This window comes from Anas platyrhynchos, chromosome Z (genome assembly GCF_047663525.1).
Source record: "Anas platyrhynchos isolate ZD024472 breed Pekin duck chromosome Z, IASCAAS_PekinDuck_T2T, whole genome shotgun sequence".
Taxonomy (NCBI): Eukaryota; Metazoa; Chordata; class Aves; order Anseriformes; family Anatidae; genus Anas; species Anas platyrhynchos.
In genome coordinates, this window is record NC_092621.1 from 81,453,311 (window position 1) to 81,473,959 (window position 20,649).

The window sequence follows — 20,649 nt, forward strand, 5'->3', positions numbered from 1 at the left end:
GATGCAGATCTTTCTGCCTGATTGCTCTGAGCACACAGTCCAATTCCAAAGGCTTCAAACAATTCCTAGCTGATGGAGTGCCATCCTATGTTAGATTGAGTGTCACTCACTGCAGATCTCTTTGCACTGTATCTTCTTCATCAGTGTTACAAGATTTGTGAAATCTGCACTCAGAGCCAAGGTAGACAGCTGTTTTCCCTGGCCTGTTTTCCTAATCTCAACTTCTGTCCATCTACCCAATATAAAACCCTTGAACAATGCAAATCAAGCTCATCTGCTTTTATTATTATTTTTTCTTCCACATTTGGACACTTCAAAGTTTGGAACCTTCTTTTTCCTACGTTAGCACAGAACAAAAGAGCCCCAGTCTTGTTTTCCCTTTCGGCTGCCACTCAGTAGTCATCACTGAATCATACAAAACATTGTTGAAACAGTTCCTTCGTTTTCCATGTTGTCATTTTAAAATAGTATTTAAACTACTTAAACATTTTCTTGGTTTCCGCATCTGTAATGGATTCATTTTTATTGTTTTATCTACTATCTGGATATACTGACACTTGTTTATGGACACCTAATAAGCAATTTTATTACTGCAAAGTCAATTTACTCTATGCTTTGCAGAGCAATACACATGATATTCTGGAGTATCATTGTTCTTCTTATCAGTAGCCAAAGGTTAGAGAGGGAATTTGTCTGGATAAGCACTGGTATTAAGCGGTATGTGTCTAGCTACAGTTTTCCTCTGGCTGCCCAACTTGTGTTACAGTCTCGTATATCCTTTACCAAGAAGTGCAACCTAGTATAGATCCTCTAGTCATTCTTGGTGGTAAGTCACAGGGCATATCTATTCCAGTTAGGCCTGATGGACTTTAAAGCTTACGATGTACTTGCGTAATATCTATATTAGTAAATTAAATGTGCCTAGGAACGAAGGCCATCTGAGGCCACAGGGCAGTACATGTTCATACTATTAAACTTTCTCAACCTCGACAACATCATGGCTACATATAAGCCAACAATCGGGAAGTGTTCCTGGCCTGGGCTAACTACCAAATAGAGCTAAGAAACAGTCTGGGAGAGCATTATTTGGCCTGTGCCAAAAGCATGCCAGGGACTGTTCAAAAATCCGCTGCAGAGATAAGTGCCTTCTGCTGCCTCAGAGTGCTCTTTGCTGTTCATTTACTAACACAGACATGGTCTGACTCTTAACATGTATGCAGCTTTGCTACATTTTAGTCTTTTTCCCATCTTTTCTCCTTTGGACAAAACTGCTAACAAAAGCAGATTGCTTACTTGAAAGGGAAGTGACAGTGTCCAGTACTCTATGTTAGATGTGAGCTCCACGAGCTGAAGAGTGTTGTACAAAGCAAAATGCTGGGGACTCGAAACCCTTGAAAATTCATGGGCCAAACATTCTGTGTCAAATATTCTTTTTTTTTTTCCCCTCCTATGTTCAACTACATTTTCATTTATTTAGAGACAGAGATACTTATAGCTCCCTTTTGGAGGACTATTTCTGTCTCCTCTGCTTTCATCACTTATGAAAACTACAAATAAATGTGTAATTATTATCAGATGTTTTAGAACAATATAAATACTTATCCCCAGAAAATTATCTGAGGAAACATTATTGGCCTTAGCTGTTAGGAGGAAAAGCCAATTTTTTTGTCATTTGGCAGCAAATTTTTTCTCTTACAAGATGAGGCATAGGCTTTGCAACGTTTTGCATTTTTTGTAAATAGTGATTTAATGACTTGTTGACTTCTCGTTTAATTTTGCTTTCTTCCCCCAAAATTTCTTGGCTACCTTTGATGATCACAAGCAAATTAATATAACTTCTCTGACTTCCCTGAGGTTATACTGAATTGTACAGTTAAGGTTGATGTCTTATGTATACAAATGTCAGTTATGTACAAGCTCTGAGCTCCACCTTGCCTGTAAAATCTAGGCTTATGCTAAGAGAAGGAGCTCCTGTTGCATTAGGGGAAATCACCTACTGACTCTTCCTTTTGTGGTGAGCAGCTTGATGGAGCACACAAGCCTTTAACTCTGTGTGAAGTATTCAAAGAAGGGATATCCTGTCTTACACAAAAAGAAATGGTGACATTTTGTAGTTCTGTGTCTCTGAAGCACCTTCAGAGCAATTTCACAGAAAGATAATGCATTGTACCTGGTAACATCCCAGCAAGGTAGGTAGTTACATTGTAACCAAAATCCAGATCAGGAAAGCAAGACAATCGAAAAATTAATGGCCAAACAGGAATGTATTTGATATAGAAGTGGGGGATTTAATGAAAACAACAATTTCATTAATTTTTTGGGAAGGTGAATGTGACATACTATGTATAGATTAACTATGCTGTTTTTCATTCCTTGAACTTTCTCAGTTTTGTTGTGAAGGTGATTTTCTCAAATGCTTAGAAGGTAAAGTAGGTGGTGGAACTCACTAGCAGCCAGAAACAAATTTTCTTATTGTTTTTCTTTTTCCCTCCATATCTTAATTAGAATGGTTATAACGTGAGCTCCTTTGTCAAAAGAAAAGAGAGAATGCAGGAGAGAAACAGATGATCTGAAGAATCATCACCTCAAACCCTATTCAAAGGTGGAACAGTTTCTTGGTTAAATCCTATCGGATTGAAATTTTTGTCACTTTATTTGAACAAAGGAAAGGTCATTCTTGAAAGAGGAAAGGAATGGTGGTGGCTAAGATTTTGATGTGAAAAAGGGCTAAGCCTTTTAGCTTATAGTAGTCATGCTAAATGTTGCAGTCATTGTTTGTCAAACTGAGTTCCACCCTGAGAAACCAAACTCGTGGTGACAGCTTTAAAACTATTTTGTTGAGAAAAACTCATACAGAAATGAAGTAAATAAAAAGGGAGGTAAGAAAGATGGAATACACATTTATACCTCCCTGATGTTCCATATACATGTTGGGCATTCTTAAGAAGTCATTCCCAACACTCATTTGTCAAATTTGGTGCCATTGTGGACTACCTGAAAAATCTGTATTATTATTTTTGCAAAAACATGTTTGACAGGATATCAAAACTTCGTATTTTAATTAACTCGGGTGATTTTTTTTTCTCCTGAAAATTCATGGAAAGAACATTTACACTGTATGAGACAGAATCTGTAAGAGGTACTCTCAGCTTAGATATCAGACTTTGTGCACAACAGAACCAACTGTGTCATTCTGGGTGAGCAGACATCCTCTGTGGTAGCTAACCATACAACCTCATGTGGGAATGAGTAAGGAACATATCCAAATGATCTTTCTTAGAAGCAAGCAGTTATTTATCCAAATTCAGATGCTTCCTTGGAGCTGGGCAAATCTTTGGACTGCTATCCTTTCTTCCATACAGAAGAAGGGCCAAATATATAGTCTTCATAACCTCCATATTCTTTTTGTCAGTTTTTAAAATCTTGTATTAAGCATAATGACAAAATGTTTTCCCCCTGTATGTCTTGTGCAAACAAAATAGCACATGCAGAGTTATTTCTCTTAGATATCTGGCAAGGCATATGACTGATGGTTAGAAATTTTGACTTGGTTAAAACAAAATTTAGCTCATGTTAAAGCATTAAAGAAATGCTGATGAGGTCAAAGCAAATTCTCTGATAAAGCTGTAAAATCACCCCAACACACAAACATGTCTGAATCCTACCATTAGGCTCTCATGCAGTCTGTTTCTCTGCAGCGAGCAAGTAGCTGTAACCCTTCAGTGCTGAAACTGAATTTGGCAGAGACACTCGAGAACTGAAGTGACACGCACAGAATGTACTAATTGCTATATATAAAGGAATTTCAGTTCTACATCATTTTTTCTATATCACCACAGAAAGTATTCTGTGGGTTTGTTAGCCTGTCCACAAAGAAAGATTTCCATCGTTATTTTTTAGGTATAATTTGTGCAAGTGGTGTGGTAAAACAGTTCTGTAAATCAAGTGAATATAATGTATATATGTATATTTCACTTCCTTCTGTAGGTTTCACCTATAGTAGGCTTTGTCTGCGTGTCAGAGGTAGAGACTTGGAAAAAAAATATGTTGTGTGAAATTTTCTGACCACAGTGTTTAATTATATATCAGGCTATTAAAGCCTGTTTCCAGCTGAAATGTTTTCCTTAAGAAGCCAGAACTGAAAGGGTTATGGTTTGTTACTGCAGCGGTTATCAGCAGACAGCCATCTAACCTTTGGTACTTACAGGTATTTTATGGCTCTTGATCATATTATCAAATTCTTCATTAATTTTTTTGTATTTTTCTTCAGTGCGTGGGGTGAGGGCGTAAGAGGAGTCAGGATCGGGGCTTTCACAACCTTTGTTTTCTTTCTTGTTCAATGCCTGCCAGGTTCAGAGAAATATCAAAAAGTAAAAAAAATGAATGGGAGCTCAGAATACTTACACATAATCTTTGTCTGCTGATCATTAGATCAATATCTTCGTTAATTTTCCTGTACTTGTCCTCAGACTCAGGGCTGTGACCTACTGAATCGTCTGCATCGGGGTCTGGACTGTCACAGCCATTAAGTCCTTTCTTTCTCAACGTCTGAAATACATAATTTGGAAAGTTCAATCCTTGACATAGGCTGCAAGAAAGACTCAGCAGTGTTAGAGTAACATAAACCGTCCGAAGGTGGAAGGTTTTACATTATAATTTAGGGAAAGAAGCTGTCTACGCCACAGTGATGCTATAGGTCTCCTGTTATGAGTAGCAAGACAAGACTATACAGACCTCCTCCCTCTGAAACTGGAAGCTGTCAAAAAAGAATGAAGCTAGCAATATGGCAAAGTGCCTGTGTTAGTACCCCCCACTCCCACCACAACTGATAGCATTAAGAGGTTAAGATACCCACCCAGAAAACAACTCATTTAAACGTATTTACACATATTAATAAACACTAACAGCAAAGGACACATACTGTTTAGACTGGAACACCCTGTGTTTTCCTTTTTTTTCTAAAGAAAGATATAGGAGGAAGAAATTGAAAAAAAAAAAAAAGAAGAAGAAGTAGCAGACAGCAATTCATGTTCTTCACAGAAGTAGTAACTAAATCAAATTCTTCCTTTGAATTTGATGTAAGGGATGACATTAACAGTGCCCTGCCATTCCTAAATGCATGTTTTTGGCAGGACAAGTGGGAGGAGAGAGTTGTGAACATGGCTGTGAAATACTGATTCAGAGCTTCTAGACATAGTGTTTACTTTTTATTGACTCCAGTATGCTACAAATGTGTAGTGCTGAAGTTTAACATAAAGGAAAAAAGCACTGCTAGAACAGATGCTTAGTAAAGAGTCAAAACAGATGAATTTCAGGTTCAGCAGCTCAAGTTGACGCTCAGAACCATGAACATCATCACCAAGATAAATAACAGAGATGAAAAAGATAAAAACCAAATAAAATCAGTAGCTAACAATTTAGGTATGTTGCCTGGCCTCTAACAGGCTTTAACTGATCTACCAGTCACCCACTGCATTAAAGTAAAAGAATATGAGAAACAGGTCTTTGTGGACTGTCCAATACAAGCAACAGTACACAAAGTCAATATTTGTAAGATTTCTCAAATTTAGCTTTAAGAGTTCTTTGGTCAAAAACACTTCAAAGAGTCCATTTGGCTGTCTACAAACATTATCAGACAGTTCACAGGTTTCAGCTGAAGCCTGGCTGAGAAATCTCAGTTACAACACATAGATTACATAGCACTCCTGTGTTGTTAAGTGGCTATGCTGATGCTGTGTGATTAGTGTCTGATGCTCTACCTTGTTTCTTTTAGCCTCCTAAGAAAGGCTGCCTCTACTCTGAGCTTTTTGTTTCTTTGGAAAAGTACTTTCCTTAATTGCTTTCTTTACGGCAATGCCCAATTTTGCACTGTTAAATATCCAAGTACTACAATTTCATACTTTGATTTTGTATTACTGCATTTATATATTAAAAATTAGACTTCATTTCTGTATTTTACACAAGATGGAAGAAAAAGGCCATCTTACTCCTGCAGAAGCCATAATGCTACTGAACTTGTGGAGACACATGACTTGAATCTCGTGTTTTCTTCACACCAACAAAATGGTGGTGCTCACCCTTATGAGATCTGAGCCTTCCAAGTCCATGTTGTGGACCTCTCAAACACATTTTGGTAACTGTGGAAGGCTAGCTCAGTGTAGCGCTTTTCAAAATTCAGTTACCTATGAAACTTCACGTTTAATCCTATGAGCTATTTCTGACTCACAGAAAAAATTATAAATGCATTTGAATTGAACCTTAAGATGAGACAACTTGAATGACTCTCTCCACTTCTCCACACCCACTTATCTCTCCTTTATGGTTTAGATGTTAGCTACATGACAGAGTCATGTTTGATTTCTACTGCTAATAGCTTGAAACAAACCAATTATAAAGAGGACTTCTGCAATCAGCTGTTGTTTTACAGAGTTAATAGACAAATACAATGCTGTAAAAATGAAAATTCCCTTTTATATATATAAACTAATCCATTTTATATTCATAAACTTAGCAGGCACAGTAAACCAATTGGGTTTACATGGTAAGGTTTTAGTAGCAGAGGGGCTGGAGGGGTGGCCTCTGTGAGAAGAGCTCAGCAGCTGCCCCATGTCAGAGAGGAGCCAGCTCCAGCTGCTCCAAAAAGGACCTGCTGCTGGCCAGAGCTGGGCTGTGAGCGATGCTGGTTGGGCTCTGGGAGAGCAGATTGAAGAATGGGGAACACAAAAATCTGTGCTACAGCAGCTGGGAGAGTGAGAAGTGAGCACCAGCCCTGCAGCCCCCAGGTGAGTGCAGCAGGAGGGCAGGAGGTGCTGCAGGCAGGCAGCAGCAGTTCCCCTGCGGGCTGTGCAGGGAGAGGCCCCTGGTGGAGCAGGCTGTCCCCCTGCAGCCCATGGGTCCCACATGGAGCAGATCTCCACGCTGCAGCCCCCCCATGGGTGGAGGAGCCCCCGGTGGAGCAGGTGGATGTGGCCTGGAGGAGGCTGCGGCCCATGGAGAGCCCCCGCAGGAGCAGGCCCCGGGCCGGAGCTGCAGCCCGTGGAGAGGAGCCCCCGCAGGAGCAGGGGGCTGGGGGGAGCTGCCGCCCACCCGTGGGGGACCCGTGCTGGAGCAGTTTGCTGCTGGGGGATGGATGGACCCCGTGGGACGGAGCCGTGTGGGAGCAGTTCCTGAAGAGCTGCTGCCTGTGGGCAGCTCCCGCAGGCTCAGTTCGGGAAGGACGGCATCCCATGGGAGGGACCCCACGGGGAGCAAGGGCAGAGAGGGACCATGAAGGAGCAGCAAAGAAGAAGAGTCAGGGACTCTTCTTTCTCAGAAGTTCCCCTGCACTGCTCAGAGGGAGGAGGCGATGGAGGGAAAGTGGTTTTTGTTTGCTTTTAGTTCTCACTGTTCTAGTCTGTTGTTAGTTGGCAATAAATTACATTAATCTTCCTGTTCAGAGTTTTTGTCCATGACAGTAATTGGTGAGGGATCTCCTTGTCCTTATCTCAACCCATGTACTTTTTTTTTTTGTTTGTTTCATATTTTCTGCCCCAATCCTTTTGTGGAGGGGAAATCAGAAAGTGGTATGGTGGTGCTGAGCTACCTGCTGGTGTTAAACCACAACAAACCCGAAGACCAAAATCAGCAAAACCATGCTGGTATTCTACCCTAAATTAACTTTAACAGAGTAGAGGCAAAATTTTCCCTTGTAAAACTCACCAATCCAGTGTGATTGACTGGTGCCTTGGCTGACATGGCTAGTCCAGCTCACTGATCCTGTGCCCTTCTCCCTGCCCACCTCCCCTAAATTGCAATGTGATAAGGTTAGGCAACATAATTATCCACAAGTGTGCTTCAGTCAGAGGCCCAGCTCTAGCTCTTTGAGTGCTGGAACTAATGCCTTGTTCTGTATGAATTGCATTTTTAGGGAAAAGTGCAATGAACAGAGAAGATTTCCTGTCTCTGGGTCTCTCGAGGCATCTCTTGCCCCTTGCCCATCCTTCTGTAGGTCCATTGTTGCCTCTGTGTGTAAGGAATCATGCTGCAACCCTGCCTTCAGCTGGGACACTTTCTCACTTTCTGGGAATATTTTCCTGATCTCTTTTTTTTTGCACAGGAACACATTCTCATGAACCTTGTTGATATTTCATTGTCTGTAAGACCCCTGCTTTTGTCTCTCCTTTTGTGCCAGATTACTTTGGCACTGAATAAAGAATGAAAAGATTATAAGGAAAAAGACAGAAGAACAGACTAGTAGACCGTGCAAACACATACGCACAAATACACAGTCCTCCTCTGGAGAGGGTAGCACGCTAAAAGTGACATACTTATCCACTGCAGTAAGGTAACGAGTGGTATTCAGAACAAATATAATGATCCTAAGCATCTTATCATTCATTATCTCTGGCTTCTCAACATGCAATACCGTTCTGTCTGTTCTGCTGCATTGTGTGTTACTTTACTCTCTACATTATTACCAAACTCATACCTCTCATAAAGCTCTTTTATTATTGTGCTTCAACACATCTGATACTTGGTACAACACAACTAAAAGTGGCACTGACCGATATCTAACAGATTCCTCCTTATTCACAAGCTCTCTGGACTCCATGTCAAACTTTCCCTCTCCTCCTCAGCTCTGCGTCACCTCTTGATTACAGAGGCTGATTCTGAACCTCAGAGAAGAATGGAGTCATTAAGAAGGCCAACTGGGTTTCAGCAGGCTAGGGTCTTTGACCCAGTCTTGCAGTGACTTAGAAATATTTTTTCTTACCATGTTAAGCTGTCATAGCCTCTTGCAAACCCTGGAAAATAGCCAGACCTATAGCATCCTCCTGGAGATTAGCTAGTTTCCAAAGATTTAATGACTATTCAGGGAATTTTTAAGAGGATAAAATTACACAATTGTATAGTGCATTGCATTCTAGAGAACCCCAAGCCAGATTTCAGTTATTTTTAAAGAAAATAAGCTTTTTTTTTTTTTTTTTTTTTTTTTTTTTTGGTGCTACGGAGGCTCTACTTTTTCCAAGCAATTAAAGAAGTAATTATAACTTAAAACAAGCCACGGCATTTGAAAAACAAAATGGTTAAAGGAAAACAACCTTTGGCTGAAATCTCATATGCCAGCAATTTAGCCTAAATCCTGCTCTATAAATCTCTGAGGAGAAGTGCTGACTTAGTGACATACTGGCTGCTGTAAAATGAAGTATAAACAACTATTTACTTGCACTTCATGCAAAATTTATCATCACTACAAAAGCACAAAAGAAAATATGGCACTATCAGCCGGGTGTGGTTTTATCAAGGCAATGGAAATCATCACAATTTGAAGGCTTTTGAGGAGGAAAAGCCTTTCATTTTCTTTGTTTGTGCAGTACAATCTTCTTTTAGAATTTCTTTAACATGAAGAATGGAAAAAGCCAGAAATTCATTTTTTTTCATTCTTTCTTTTATTTTCTTTTTAATTTTTAATTTTTATTTTTCATCCTATCTTTTAGTGTGTTCATCTTTGATCTTTGTAGAGGGGTTTCTCATTTCTTCTTAATAGCTTTATCTACCAGGGAGCTGATCTCCATAATGCTGTAAGGCTTGAAAAGCCACAGATACTTGGGCTGGAAATGCTTACATTAGCTGACAAAGTAAAAGACCAGGTCAGCTGATAAGGTCCCCAAAAAGTTTAGACTAGCCCAATCTGCATGTTCTATTTATATATCCTGTGGATGAAAGACTCAACTAGCTGTTACAAGGTTAATCACTATCTTCATTTGTGTTATGAGAAGTACTATCTCATTGTCATTTCATCTGTACTCACAACTTCCACTACAGAAAAATTAAGAATTGCAGGTCTGCTTTTACTAATTCCCGTATTTGTTATGTTGTCTAGAGGTTACCATAATGATGTCTAACTGATAACATCGCTAGCAACCATGAGAATCCACAAAGATGTAATTTGGTATATTATACTCAACTGTCAGGAGACAAAAACCACAAGTGCCCTCTATTTTCCACTATCTCTTTCCTCTATCTGGATAGGAGAAATCTTCCAGCCACAAATGAAAAATGGTTTGGTCTCCGTTTTGCTCACTGGAGCCACATATCTACGTGGCAGGGCAGACAATAACCAATTATAAAGAAATCATATGCTATTGTGTTCAATTGCTTTAGCATTAATAGCCATTCCAAAGCACCCAGCCAAATTTATGGAAACCCTCTAAAATGCAGGAAATATTTAAATCATGGGCCTGATTCATTTAAGCATCTGTTTGCTCTCTGTGCAACAGAAACGTTAAAGTTAGTAAGTGTGGAGTGAAGACAACCTTCACTGTCTTCTCTTGCACAGTTATATAATGATGAAATTTTATGATGAAATTGCACTGTACAATGTATGGTGCAATCAAGTAATGAAAGATTCTAGTGAAATGAAAAACACAAAGAGGAAGAGGTAGGTTGCTATGGGAACCGTCCATCTGAATTCCCTGACTTCTGTGTAACTAAAATCTGAAATTTTATGTTCCATTAATGTAGAGTTCTTAGATTTTTACGTTGAATAATGAACATAAACTAGTATGCTGGTACTAATGCACTTTAATTGCATGTTTAGGAGAATCAGATAAAACATTATTATACTTACTGTTATCTAACAAGCTCCAGGCAGAAAAAAAAAATGTATACCAGTAACAGAGAAAAATGGAACATTTCTTACCTCTTTTGTATAAATTGTAAAATGCTTTTGTGGTTTATGCCTTTTTTGAAATAAGCTACAGGGCTTATACAATAGCTGAACTTCTAGAACCACATGTTAACCTTTTTGTTACTATTTTATTTTCACATAAGTTTCAAAGAAAAAAAAATTTCCATTGTCTGGTCCTGTATGTCTCTCTTCTTCAAATGAATACACATAAGCATGTTTTTCACTACAATACACCAACCCTCAGCTTGGATTTGTGGCTCAGTTTTGCATGCCAAGTGATTATTCTCTCCTCCTTCAAGTACCTTCTCTAATCACACCTCTTGTGAAACCAAACAATGCCGACACCCTGTGCCAGTAGCATCTGCTTCTCTTTGCTTTTGGATGATCAACCAGCATGTTATGAATGCCTGTATGTATATTCTGCAAGCTCCTTGGGCTGCAAGGTTTCTACCTGCCTGCAAAGTTCAGCCTGTTCCTTTCCACTCCTGATCCTGACATGGGCCAAGACATACCCTCCATAATATTTTGTCATTCAGGTACAACCCCAAATTAATCCACAGTGTTTGGAAAGGGCACTGGGACAGTGGGGTGTTTGCTTCTCCTCCCTGTAGGTCTGCTAGGTGACTCAGGCACAAGGGAGCTTCTGCGCACCCTTGCTGCCTCGACTGCCTTTTGGGGAGACAGGGAGGCTGGAGGTGGGGAGAGGGTGGAGGTTTCCTCCCTAAAAGAGACCCAGCAGGTTCAACTTGCCAGGGTTTGCATTATGCAGGACAGCGTTGGCTTTATAGAAGTACAGACAGACGATGGATATGTCAAATTCAGAGATCTCATAGCAACTAATCTAAACCATGCATCTTTCTGGGTTTTCTCAGAAGGAAACAAAACCAAATCGCACGACGATGCTGGCATTAAAGGTTTGTATTGAAATTTCTGTCATTGCACATAACACAGCTCACACCGCTATGCTCACAATTATTTTATGGCATGTGGAAAACATGCCCATCCGTCATCACATTTGTAAACTATTTTTTAAAAATTTAAATCTGAATAATTCCTGAGACTCTAAGCAGGGTCATTTCCTTATCCCTCAAGCTTATCCTCATCTCTCTTTGCAGGTCTGAAGACCCCACGTATCCTGTGGGCAGCTGAGGTAGGATTCCTGCACTACCCTCAGTGGAGGAGATCACACTTCCTGGCTTTGATGGTAGGGACAGGCACAGGCAGCAGCGGGTGAGGCTGTGCATCCCTGCCACCCATGGGTGGCTCTCCCTGTCCCCAGCCCTGTCCCCAGTACTTTACCAGTGTACCACTGCCATGGTGATGGGATTAGTGACCTAAATGCAATGCCAATCTAGTTGTGATTACACCTTCTGATAAAATCATCCCTGCATAAAATTGAAATGGTAAAAAATAAAATTAGATGTTTTAGATGTTAGTCAAAATTTACCGTACTATCAAATGCACCCTTTCCACCCAAAGACAGGGTTAAAATTAAAATCATGTGCAGCTCTGCTGTGGTTAAAAAAAAAAAAAAAAAAAAAGCAGACAACTTCCCTGAGATTGACTTTAGTGCTTCATACACTAAATTAGCAGATTATTTACCTAGATCAAAGGTATACTCTCAGGATATTTGTGTTTTAGGATTGAACAGGTCTCACTGCTCCTTGTGCAATCCCGTGATTATAACCTCAGACTGGGGGCCCAAAGACCAGTTGCAGACCCTGTGTTCAACTAATGGAAATATGGAAGATGTGGGTTAGGACAGAAAACTTCATCCCGCTCCCAGTTCTTGCCAGCACTCTTTATGCATGCTGCCCTGTCTACATATGTATGCCTTGGGCTACAGCACCATGACCTTAGAGACATGATTTAGTGGGTGACATTGGTAGTAGGATGATGGTTGGCCCAGATGATCACAGAGGGCTTTTCCAAACTTAATGACCCTATGATTCAATGACCATCTGTAGAATGAAGGTCAACGCCACAGCACTGTGGCAAATACCCAGCTTTCCATTCTCTGTCTTGGGATGTGGGTTTACAGAAAATAGACTTCCATGGTCTCACAAGGGTCAGTATTTGTGGGACGACCCTGTGAAGACAGCGCTTCTACATCCTGGCTACTTGCAGAAGCTTTGAGGCAGACACACCACCAGCCTGCTAGCAGCCTGTCTGCCAAGGGATGCAAAGATGGCCTCAAGCCAGAATAGATGCATCTCTGGCTTGCCTCTTGCCCCTGGGCCACAGCATGGTATCAGTCCATTATGTCTTTAACTGACTTTTCAAAACAGTTAAAATATACAAAGTATTAAAAAAGCCAGATTTTCTCTAAACTTTATTGGGCATATTTAAAACAGAAGAAGATATTGTGTGACATAGTATATTTGATTTGTACTAGGTTTTGCTGCCAAACACAGAAAGTGTATGAATGGAAAAATAAACTTTACAGTAGTTCAGCAGAATCCTCACAGCTTCTTTAGGGAATAGGAGGCCACTTAAAAATAAACACTGTAATCATCAACAGGTTGTTATTTCCCTCCTTTTTATGTTTGTCTATCTATAATCCTTCTCCACTGACTCCATCCCTTCCAGATGGAGCGCTGCCCTCAACATTTTCATTTGTGTATAATTTAGTCAGATATATACACAAATGCAAGGCTGAAGTCAGATCTCATTTACACTAGTGTAAATCTGTGGCTGGAACAGCTGTAAAGACACCAGTTGAGTTATTCTAGATGTACAGTGGTGTTACCAAGTCTGTTAACATCAGGGTTGCTATCGCTTCAAACACACAGTATTTGAAACATGCAAGGCTTAATATAAATGGCTGCAGAAACAATTAACTATTTCAAATGCAGCTGGTGTTTTTCCATGATATAAATGATAACCTTTAATACTAAATGCCATAGTCAAAATACTTGAGAAACATGATAAACAAAGTAACGCATATTTTACAGAATCTTTTTGTTACAAAAAAAACTTATTACAGAAAGAATGGCAGCTGATAATGACGTATACTTTGTATACATTTTTAACATTATCTATGTTCTAGAAGATCCTAAAAAGACTCTGAAATTGTATGTTTTAGGACTGCTTCACACATCATTAAAAATGCAACCACTCTGGGGTGAACATATAGTCAACTTGTGTCAGTTATACTAGGCAATGAAGTTTCCAGGAGTAGAAATGGCAAATATCTCTGACAAACAAAGCTGTAACATAGGATGTAAGTTATGGAGTATTTCCTTGACCAGGGGCAAACACCTTTATTCTTAGTAAGGGGACCAGGGAATCTTTGATGACCACAACATTTTGCTTTTCCATTTCATCTGAAACAGAGCACCTCCAGCAGCACTGAACTGGTGCAGCAGTACTGACTCAGCAGTGAAAATGCCACCCACTGAGGCAAGAACACCACTTCCTTCAGCACCTGGGTTTTCTTTGGAGGTCTCCCATAAAAACCTTGAATGTATCAATGTTCTGAACAGAGGGTTGTGTTTTTTTCTTTCTTTTTTTTTTTTTTTTCTTCCCAGAATTTGAACATCTATTTTACAGCAGATCAAATTGCAGGTTATTAAAAAAAAAAAAAACAAAAAAAAACATAAAAAACCCACCACCACCAAAAAAACTACCAATATGACAATGAGCAAATGTTGCTGAATAGCTGTTCCTTTTAAAGGCAAAAGAACATCCCCTTTTATTTTTATAGTACCATAATTGTTTTATCCATTGGTAAAAATGCTCAAATCAATATATATATATTTTAAATGGTGAATTATAATAGAGGTTAGATCTCTGAAACTCTAGCCTTCTGTTCCTTTGGAGAATGGAGGTCTTAAATAGCAACAAAGCAATAACCATCAGCTCCCTGTTCTGCTGATAGAGTCAAGTTTTCACCAAAGAGAAAGAGAAGGAAATTTCTCCACAAGGCTTAGAGTGAGTGAGCACTATTTGAGAGAAAAAATTGGCCCGTAGTTTTAAATGTGAAAACAGATGACTCAATCGTTGCAGACTTTCATACTTGATTTAAGACGTCTTTTTTTTCTTTTTCTTTCCTCGTTAGACCAACAATTTATATGAGTTCTGTTATTTACCAGAAACATTTGTGAAAAATTGTATCTATCATTAAACAGCTGCTAAGATCTCCAGACTGTGATATACATTTGTCTGCTTACCATAGCGTCATCTGCAAGTAACAAAGGAGTGGGTCCTGTTTTCCCATGGAAAATCCTACAGAGGTAGCAAGATTCAGACAGCAACTTTTCAAGCTGAACTTTACAGACATCTCCACTAAATAGTAACCAAAGGAGTGAGAGCTTACAATGAGAAGTTGTGTGGAGGAACTGGATGAAACTACCAGACTGGATGATTATCCCAGGAAGCCAGTCCTTCAGACAACCTCACAAATACCTGCAAAAAAAAGGGCTTACATGCTACCTGCTGTAGCTTTGTTGAGTACAGGCTAAGTTGAACTAACATGACAATGGTCAGCTTCAGCACTCTGTTTGGTAGGGGAAAAAACTTGAGAAACAGCACTTCTAGTATTGTCACTGCTTGAGAAAGGCAAGCAGACTCCAGTTAGAACAGTTTGACCAGAAATGTGGATGTGAGTGCAAAGTTTACGGACCTACTAGTACCTTAATGGTGGAGAGGGCAAAATATACAAGAAAAACAAACAAGTAACAAAAAAGTCTTCATTCAGAAACTGAGCATCTTTCCATGAAAATTTCAGTTTCCTTTAGAAACAGCTAAAGCATATTTTAAGTGGTAGGGTTTTTCATTGTAAAACTGTATTTCTTTTTTTGGACAAAATTACAGTTTTGTAAAGAAGAATTGGTATATTGGCCTGCCAAAGCCCCGCTGTCTGAAATCTTCAAGCCTTTAATCATATGGTATTCCCACACAGAGAATTATGTGGGCTACAAAAGATGTTTCTCCCTGGGCCCACTAGCTTTGCAGAAGGACCAACAGAGCAAGGCCTGTTTCCATGCCTCCGTGACTTGGTGGAGTTGGAAAGAAGGCCTCTGCAATGAGTGCATGGGCCGTGCTGTCTCCGTGAGGATGCCTGAGGGCTCTGGGAGACCAGCTTTGGTGTCTCCTGCCACTGTGGTGTAAATTACCTTGCATTGCTACCCAAGAAGAGCAACTTGAGGCTGCTTGGCCTGTACCCAAGTGGCGGAGGTGGAGCAGCTGAGGGGTGGGCATGCATTCCCCTCCTCTGACTCTGCTGGTAACCTCTGTTGGGGAGAGGCAATAAATAACTCGGTGGTATAATGCTGTCACAGCTGTTTCCTCAGACAGCCTCAGTCAGAGTCTTACAAAACCATGCTGCATATGAGGAATTGAGCTTTTCTTAAGGAATACTACAGGGTCTCTAATATTTTCTGTACATTTGAACATGAAAATTAAATTTTAAAATCAAGCAGAAGCTGATTGTGCCAAAGAAATAAGAGGCTATGGCAAGACAAGATAAGCTTGCCTCAAAATACATGTGGTTTTGCCTCTTACTATAGAAATCTTAAAATCAAAAGTCTGGCAAACAGATCTTAACTGACTTCAGTAGGCCCAAACTTTCTCACAGCACCTACAGTAGCAAATGGGACAAGCAATATCCCAAATAATAAAAATTTCAGTGAAAACCACTGCTACAAGATCCTTTACATGAAGAGGACAGTTGGCACATAAAGGAAAAAAAAAAAAAAAAAAGAATTAGGCATATAGAAACATCTTGTGTTTGGAACTGCACAATTTTGTTCCTAGTCTCTGCAGGCAGTTTCACGGTCTTGAGGTGTGTTTGGAGTTTCTCAACGACATGAAACTTTCAAATATGCTACAGCATATTACTTAAAGCGTTTCTAAAGTTTGGCAGGAGTTTCTGCCTGGGGTATGCTAGATCACAAGATCCCTCAATAAAATATCAGTGGGGGGAATGGATAAGTACTTCTTTTATTCCTGCTAGTGAATTGGTCATGGAGATAAGTAGGAAGCAGATGTTACTGCAGAATGTTTGGTCATCTCTGTTTTGCTCCATCACTATCAGTTAAGGAAGAGGTGGAAATAAGAACATCTCTCCCATGAAAAAGATTGTACAGAAGGAGTAAGAGGGACTCTCAGACTCCTTAATGGGAAGGGAATGAACAATTTATTCTGTAAGAGAAAGAGGTTTGTATAACCCTTGGGGACCCAGCATTTTACCTGAAGTCCAAGGTCAGAAGCTTCTTACCTTTGTTCAGCCTACAGCATAAAATGTCTGTGCAGCTTCAGCTGTGAACCGGTGTTACCATCGGGGAAGTTTCATTCTAGAAAATGAACTCCTTACTGCTGATGCAAGCCAACTCAGAACTGTTGCATATAGGTATCTACAAGGGTCCTCACAATTCAACAGTTTGGCTGATGAAGCCAATTAGACAGAGCACACCCCTATACCTGCCAACATCTGAAAGCTATAAATGAAAACATCTAGGGACAGAGAAATGAGAGCACACCTTTTTAAGAGTCGTTTGGAAAATAAACATTTTTTTAAAGGGACATTGTAGAAAAATGGTCATTGAGGAGCGTTCCATTTTGGCCACATTGCTTTGACATGCACCCAAGAGCTTACAGTGAAGCCATAAAAACCAATCCACACCCTGCTGTAACTCCTTGCTGCAAGAAAGGGCCTTGTAACAGGAAATGGCTATGGAACAGGTCCAGTAAAGGATTTAGGGACATAGAAAGTTCAATTTGGCATTAGTTAATATTTATGCACCTGACCTGCAGAGAGGCATTCTCACTGCTAGGGTGTGAGGCTTCCTATTAAGGACACAGTATGAACTTGGTGCTGTAGAACAGGACCCAAGCCCAGCAGTACGTGGTTAGTAAGTGAGTGGCCCAGATCAAGCAAACACGGTTTCAGAAATCCCATTCCTCATCAGAAATTACAATGCAGAGACACCTTCACCCATGAAGACCTATGGGGCATTCAGGCATTCTTTCCAACAATCAGTCTTTCAAAGATCTGTGGAAGAGTCACTTTTCCTTTTAAGAAAAAGCTGCTGCTGATTTTCCATATCATAACTAGCCCTTAGAAACCTGACACAAAACTGGAAACAGTTTTTTTTTTTTTGGTTTCTTCCTTGACGTGAATGTGTTGAAACTATTATCAAATTATTATTATCTCCCATGTTCCTATCAAGGTTAGGATTTACACAACTTCCCATGCTCTGTACAATTCTAGATGGATTAAATCTCTGCACTTCCTGGTTATATTCTCTCTCTCTCTCTCTCTCTTTTTTTTTTTTTTTTTTTTATTAACAAATGTATCATTTGTTGGGTCAGAGAAACAGAACTCAATAGGCAACAGAGCTTTGTGGCTTGTTACAGCATTTTCATCTGAGGGGAGAGTCTGTTGAAATATGATTTCTGCTCCAGAGGTGGTGTTTGCATTTTACATTAAAAAGACTCTGTTCAAATGCAGAAAGAAAGCTTAAATAAAGGAACAAAACTGTAGTCTCTGTTCCTTTGTTATGGCGGACCAGCAGTATTTTCTGAATCTGTTTTGCGTAAAGCTTGGTTTGTGCGTTGCATTAGGTATACCTAGAAAATGCTTGCCAGGGTTAATTTATTCAGAGAGTGCTGAGAGATCCTAGATATTTGGGGGCTTAAACAGCGAAAAGACTCTCCATTTTGGTCCAGATTGGGTTCATCCTAAGTGAGCACAGTTCAGGCCCCTACAAATCTTCAATATTAAACAACAAGGTTTCTCACAAAGTTCATATGCCTCCAATTAGGCTTTTTGCTAAATGACCGTTGTTGCCATATTTTAAAGGTTTTGCGTAGCTGCTTCTCTGAAACACTTTAGGATATAGGATGGAAAGAACGGAGCATAATTACATTTTTTATTCACAAGTTAAACAATATATGTGGGTTGTAGGAGAATTTACCCTTTTGAAGGAAAGCTTCTTTTCACATAGGTTATAAAAGTACAGAGGAAATGCTAGAGTGCACGCTTACAACTGCTGGAGACAAAAGTGTAAAGCTTCTATTTTATTGATAAGTGTTTGAACATGCTAGAAGTATGTAATAACCAAACCTTGGATTATAACTGTGAAAGGATAAATTATGTGTTTTTATGTTTGGTCATGTTATAGCTATGATTCTATTGTAGTAATCTAAATACACTTTAAACAACATACATTCCATTAGGAATTGCTTCTTTGTCAAGATTTTGATCTCTTTTGAATCAATCTATAACAGCTGTGTGTTGTTTAAAATACTCTTATTGACTCTTCTATAATTTGCTTTCTTTGAACAGGCTGTGTGCTCTAACATTTGATCAAAGAAATAAACATATACTTTAACAACCCAAAGTAAAGTGCATGCACATTTTTTATAACAGTGCACTATAAAATGTAATTATAGTTGTCTATATATCAAACAGGACGATGTAAATAATGGGTTTGTGATTTTTTTTAATGCAAGCCTATTCAATATATCACAGATTTTTCCCTTTAACATAGTGCTCTATCATGCAAGAGCATTAATGCAGTTAATTAAAATTTAGAGCACAAATGATGCAACTTCTTTTAATAGTGTGTTTACTCCTTCATTTACCGGTAACCATATATAAAAACACCCATGGCAAAATTAAAAGAGAAAGGAAAATCTTGACTGAAACCCTGTTTTAAATGCCTTTTTTTTCTGTTTGTTTTCTTTCTTTTTTTTTTTTTTTTTTTTTTTTTTGTTCAAGGAATAATGGGTATTTAAGTACTGCAAATGCTTAACAGTTATGGCCTATGGACTTCAATTCATTGCTGACCACTAGACTTGTGAATATTAGAAATGTAGAATAATAAAGCAGATGTGTTTGAGGTTTTATAGCCTTGCAAATTTGGTAACTTACATTAATTTCAATTGTCTTTTATATAAACAAACACATAGTGGCCTCCTTGAATTCAGGGCAAATGGAGTCCAATCAATACGAGCTACATAATACATAAAGGATGAATGCAAATCTTATAGTACACAAATAAATAATTAATTTATTCCTTCTTACAGTAACAAGGAAGAAAAGTCAGCACATTCTGAAGTTTAACAGAGCTTTTGCCAGCACTATGAAAACTGTGGGAAGACATCTCAAGAACTGACAGCGTTACCTGTGTGCAGACCAGGGAAGAAGAGAAGTGAGATATTTTGCATAATGCAAGACAGATGGGTAAGGTAAGCAGGCCAGCTCCCTATAACAGGTCAGGTCAGGTACGCAGAAAGTCAGGGCTAGCCACACCTTTTGTATCCCCATCCTCCCTGGTGTTTCTTGATGAAGCACCTCCCGTGCAGTGCCTTTGTTGCTCAGAGAGAGGGTTCACTGATGGTTAACTCTGTGGCATGGAAGGGATGTGCACATTTACTTACAAATGTAAGGAGAGTAAATGCTACTCATTGTATGAACTATTTAGGTCCCAATTCTGCCACCTGTACTGACAGGGAAACTGCTTCAGAAATGAAGCTACGATACTGCAAATTTTTACTGGAGCATTCAACTCTCCCCTTCTAAATAGTTTCACTGCCTGAAACAGGACTTCTGTTAATGTTTGTAGAAATAAAACCTATCATAGTCTTGCTTACTACAAAATGCGATAGAATCTGTAGAAATTGGTGTCTGTATAAATTGTAACCAGACGGTTTTGAAGTTAGTCAGAAGGCTCTCATTGACCACTTCAGGCTTTAAGTCAGGGGTGTAATCAGACCCGAATGGTGGAGTTTACATCACAGAGGTTTTTGATTTTTGATAGAGTAGGACTCTTTTTACTGATACAACTATGAGCAGTGGCGAAGGGCCCACATCTGGAAACATTTATACACTGAAGAAAAACCTTTCCCCGTTGTAAGCATATGGAGAACTGTGCATCACTGGCTGGTTTTGCAGGAACCTCAGAACACCCAGTCTTCAATGGTGGTTTGATAAAAAGGAGCTGACAGCTTATGGGAGCCCAACAAAACAAAAC

At 39.4% G+C, this 20,649-nt stretch overlaps 1 protein-coding gene across 23 annotated transcripts in view; it reads right to left on the reverse strand.

Annotated features, from left to right (window-relative positions):
- MEF2C (myocyte enhancer factor 2C) overlaps nucleotides 1-20,649 on the reverse strand; it is a 140,511-nt gene that overhangs the window by 34,258 nt on the left and 85,604 nt on the right. For 16 of the 23 annotated variants that reach the window (XM_072030654.1, XM_072030646.1, XM_072030657.1 and 13 more), the window contains 2 exons: nucleotides 4,489-4,548; nucleotides 4,206-4,343 (listed from right to left, as the gene is read on the reverse strand). In XM_072030654.1, coding sequence (XP_071886755.1) covers nucleotides 4,206-4,343; nucleotides 4,489-4,548 — 198 coding nt within the window. 23 annotated transcript variants of the gene reach the window in all.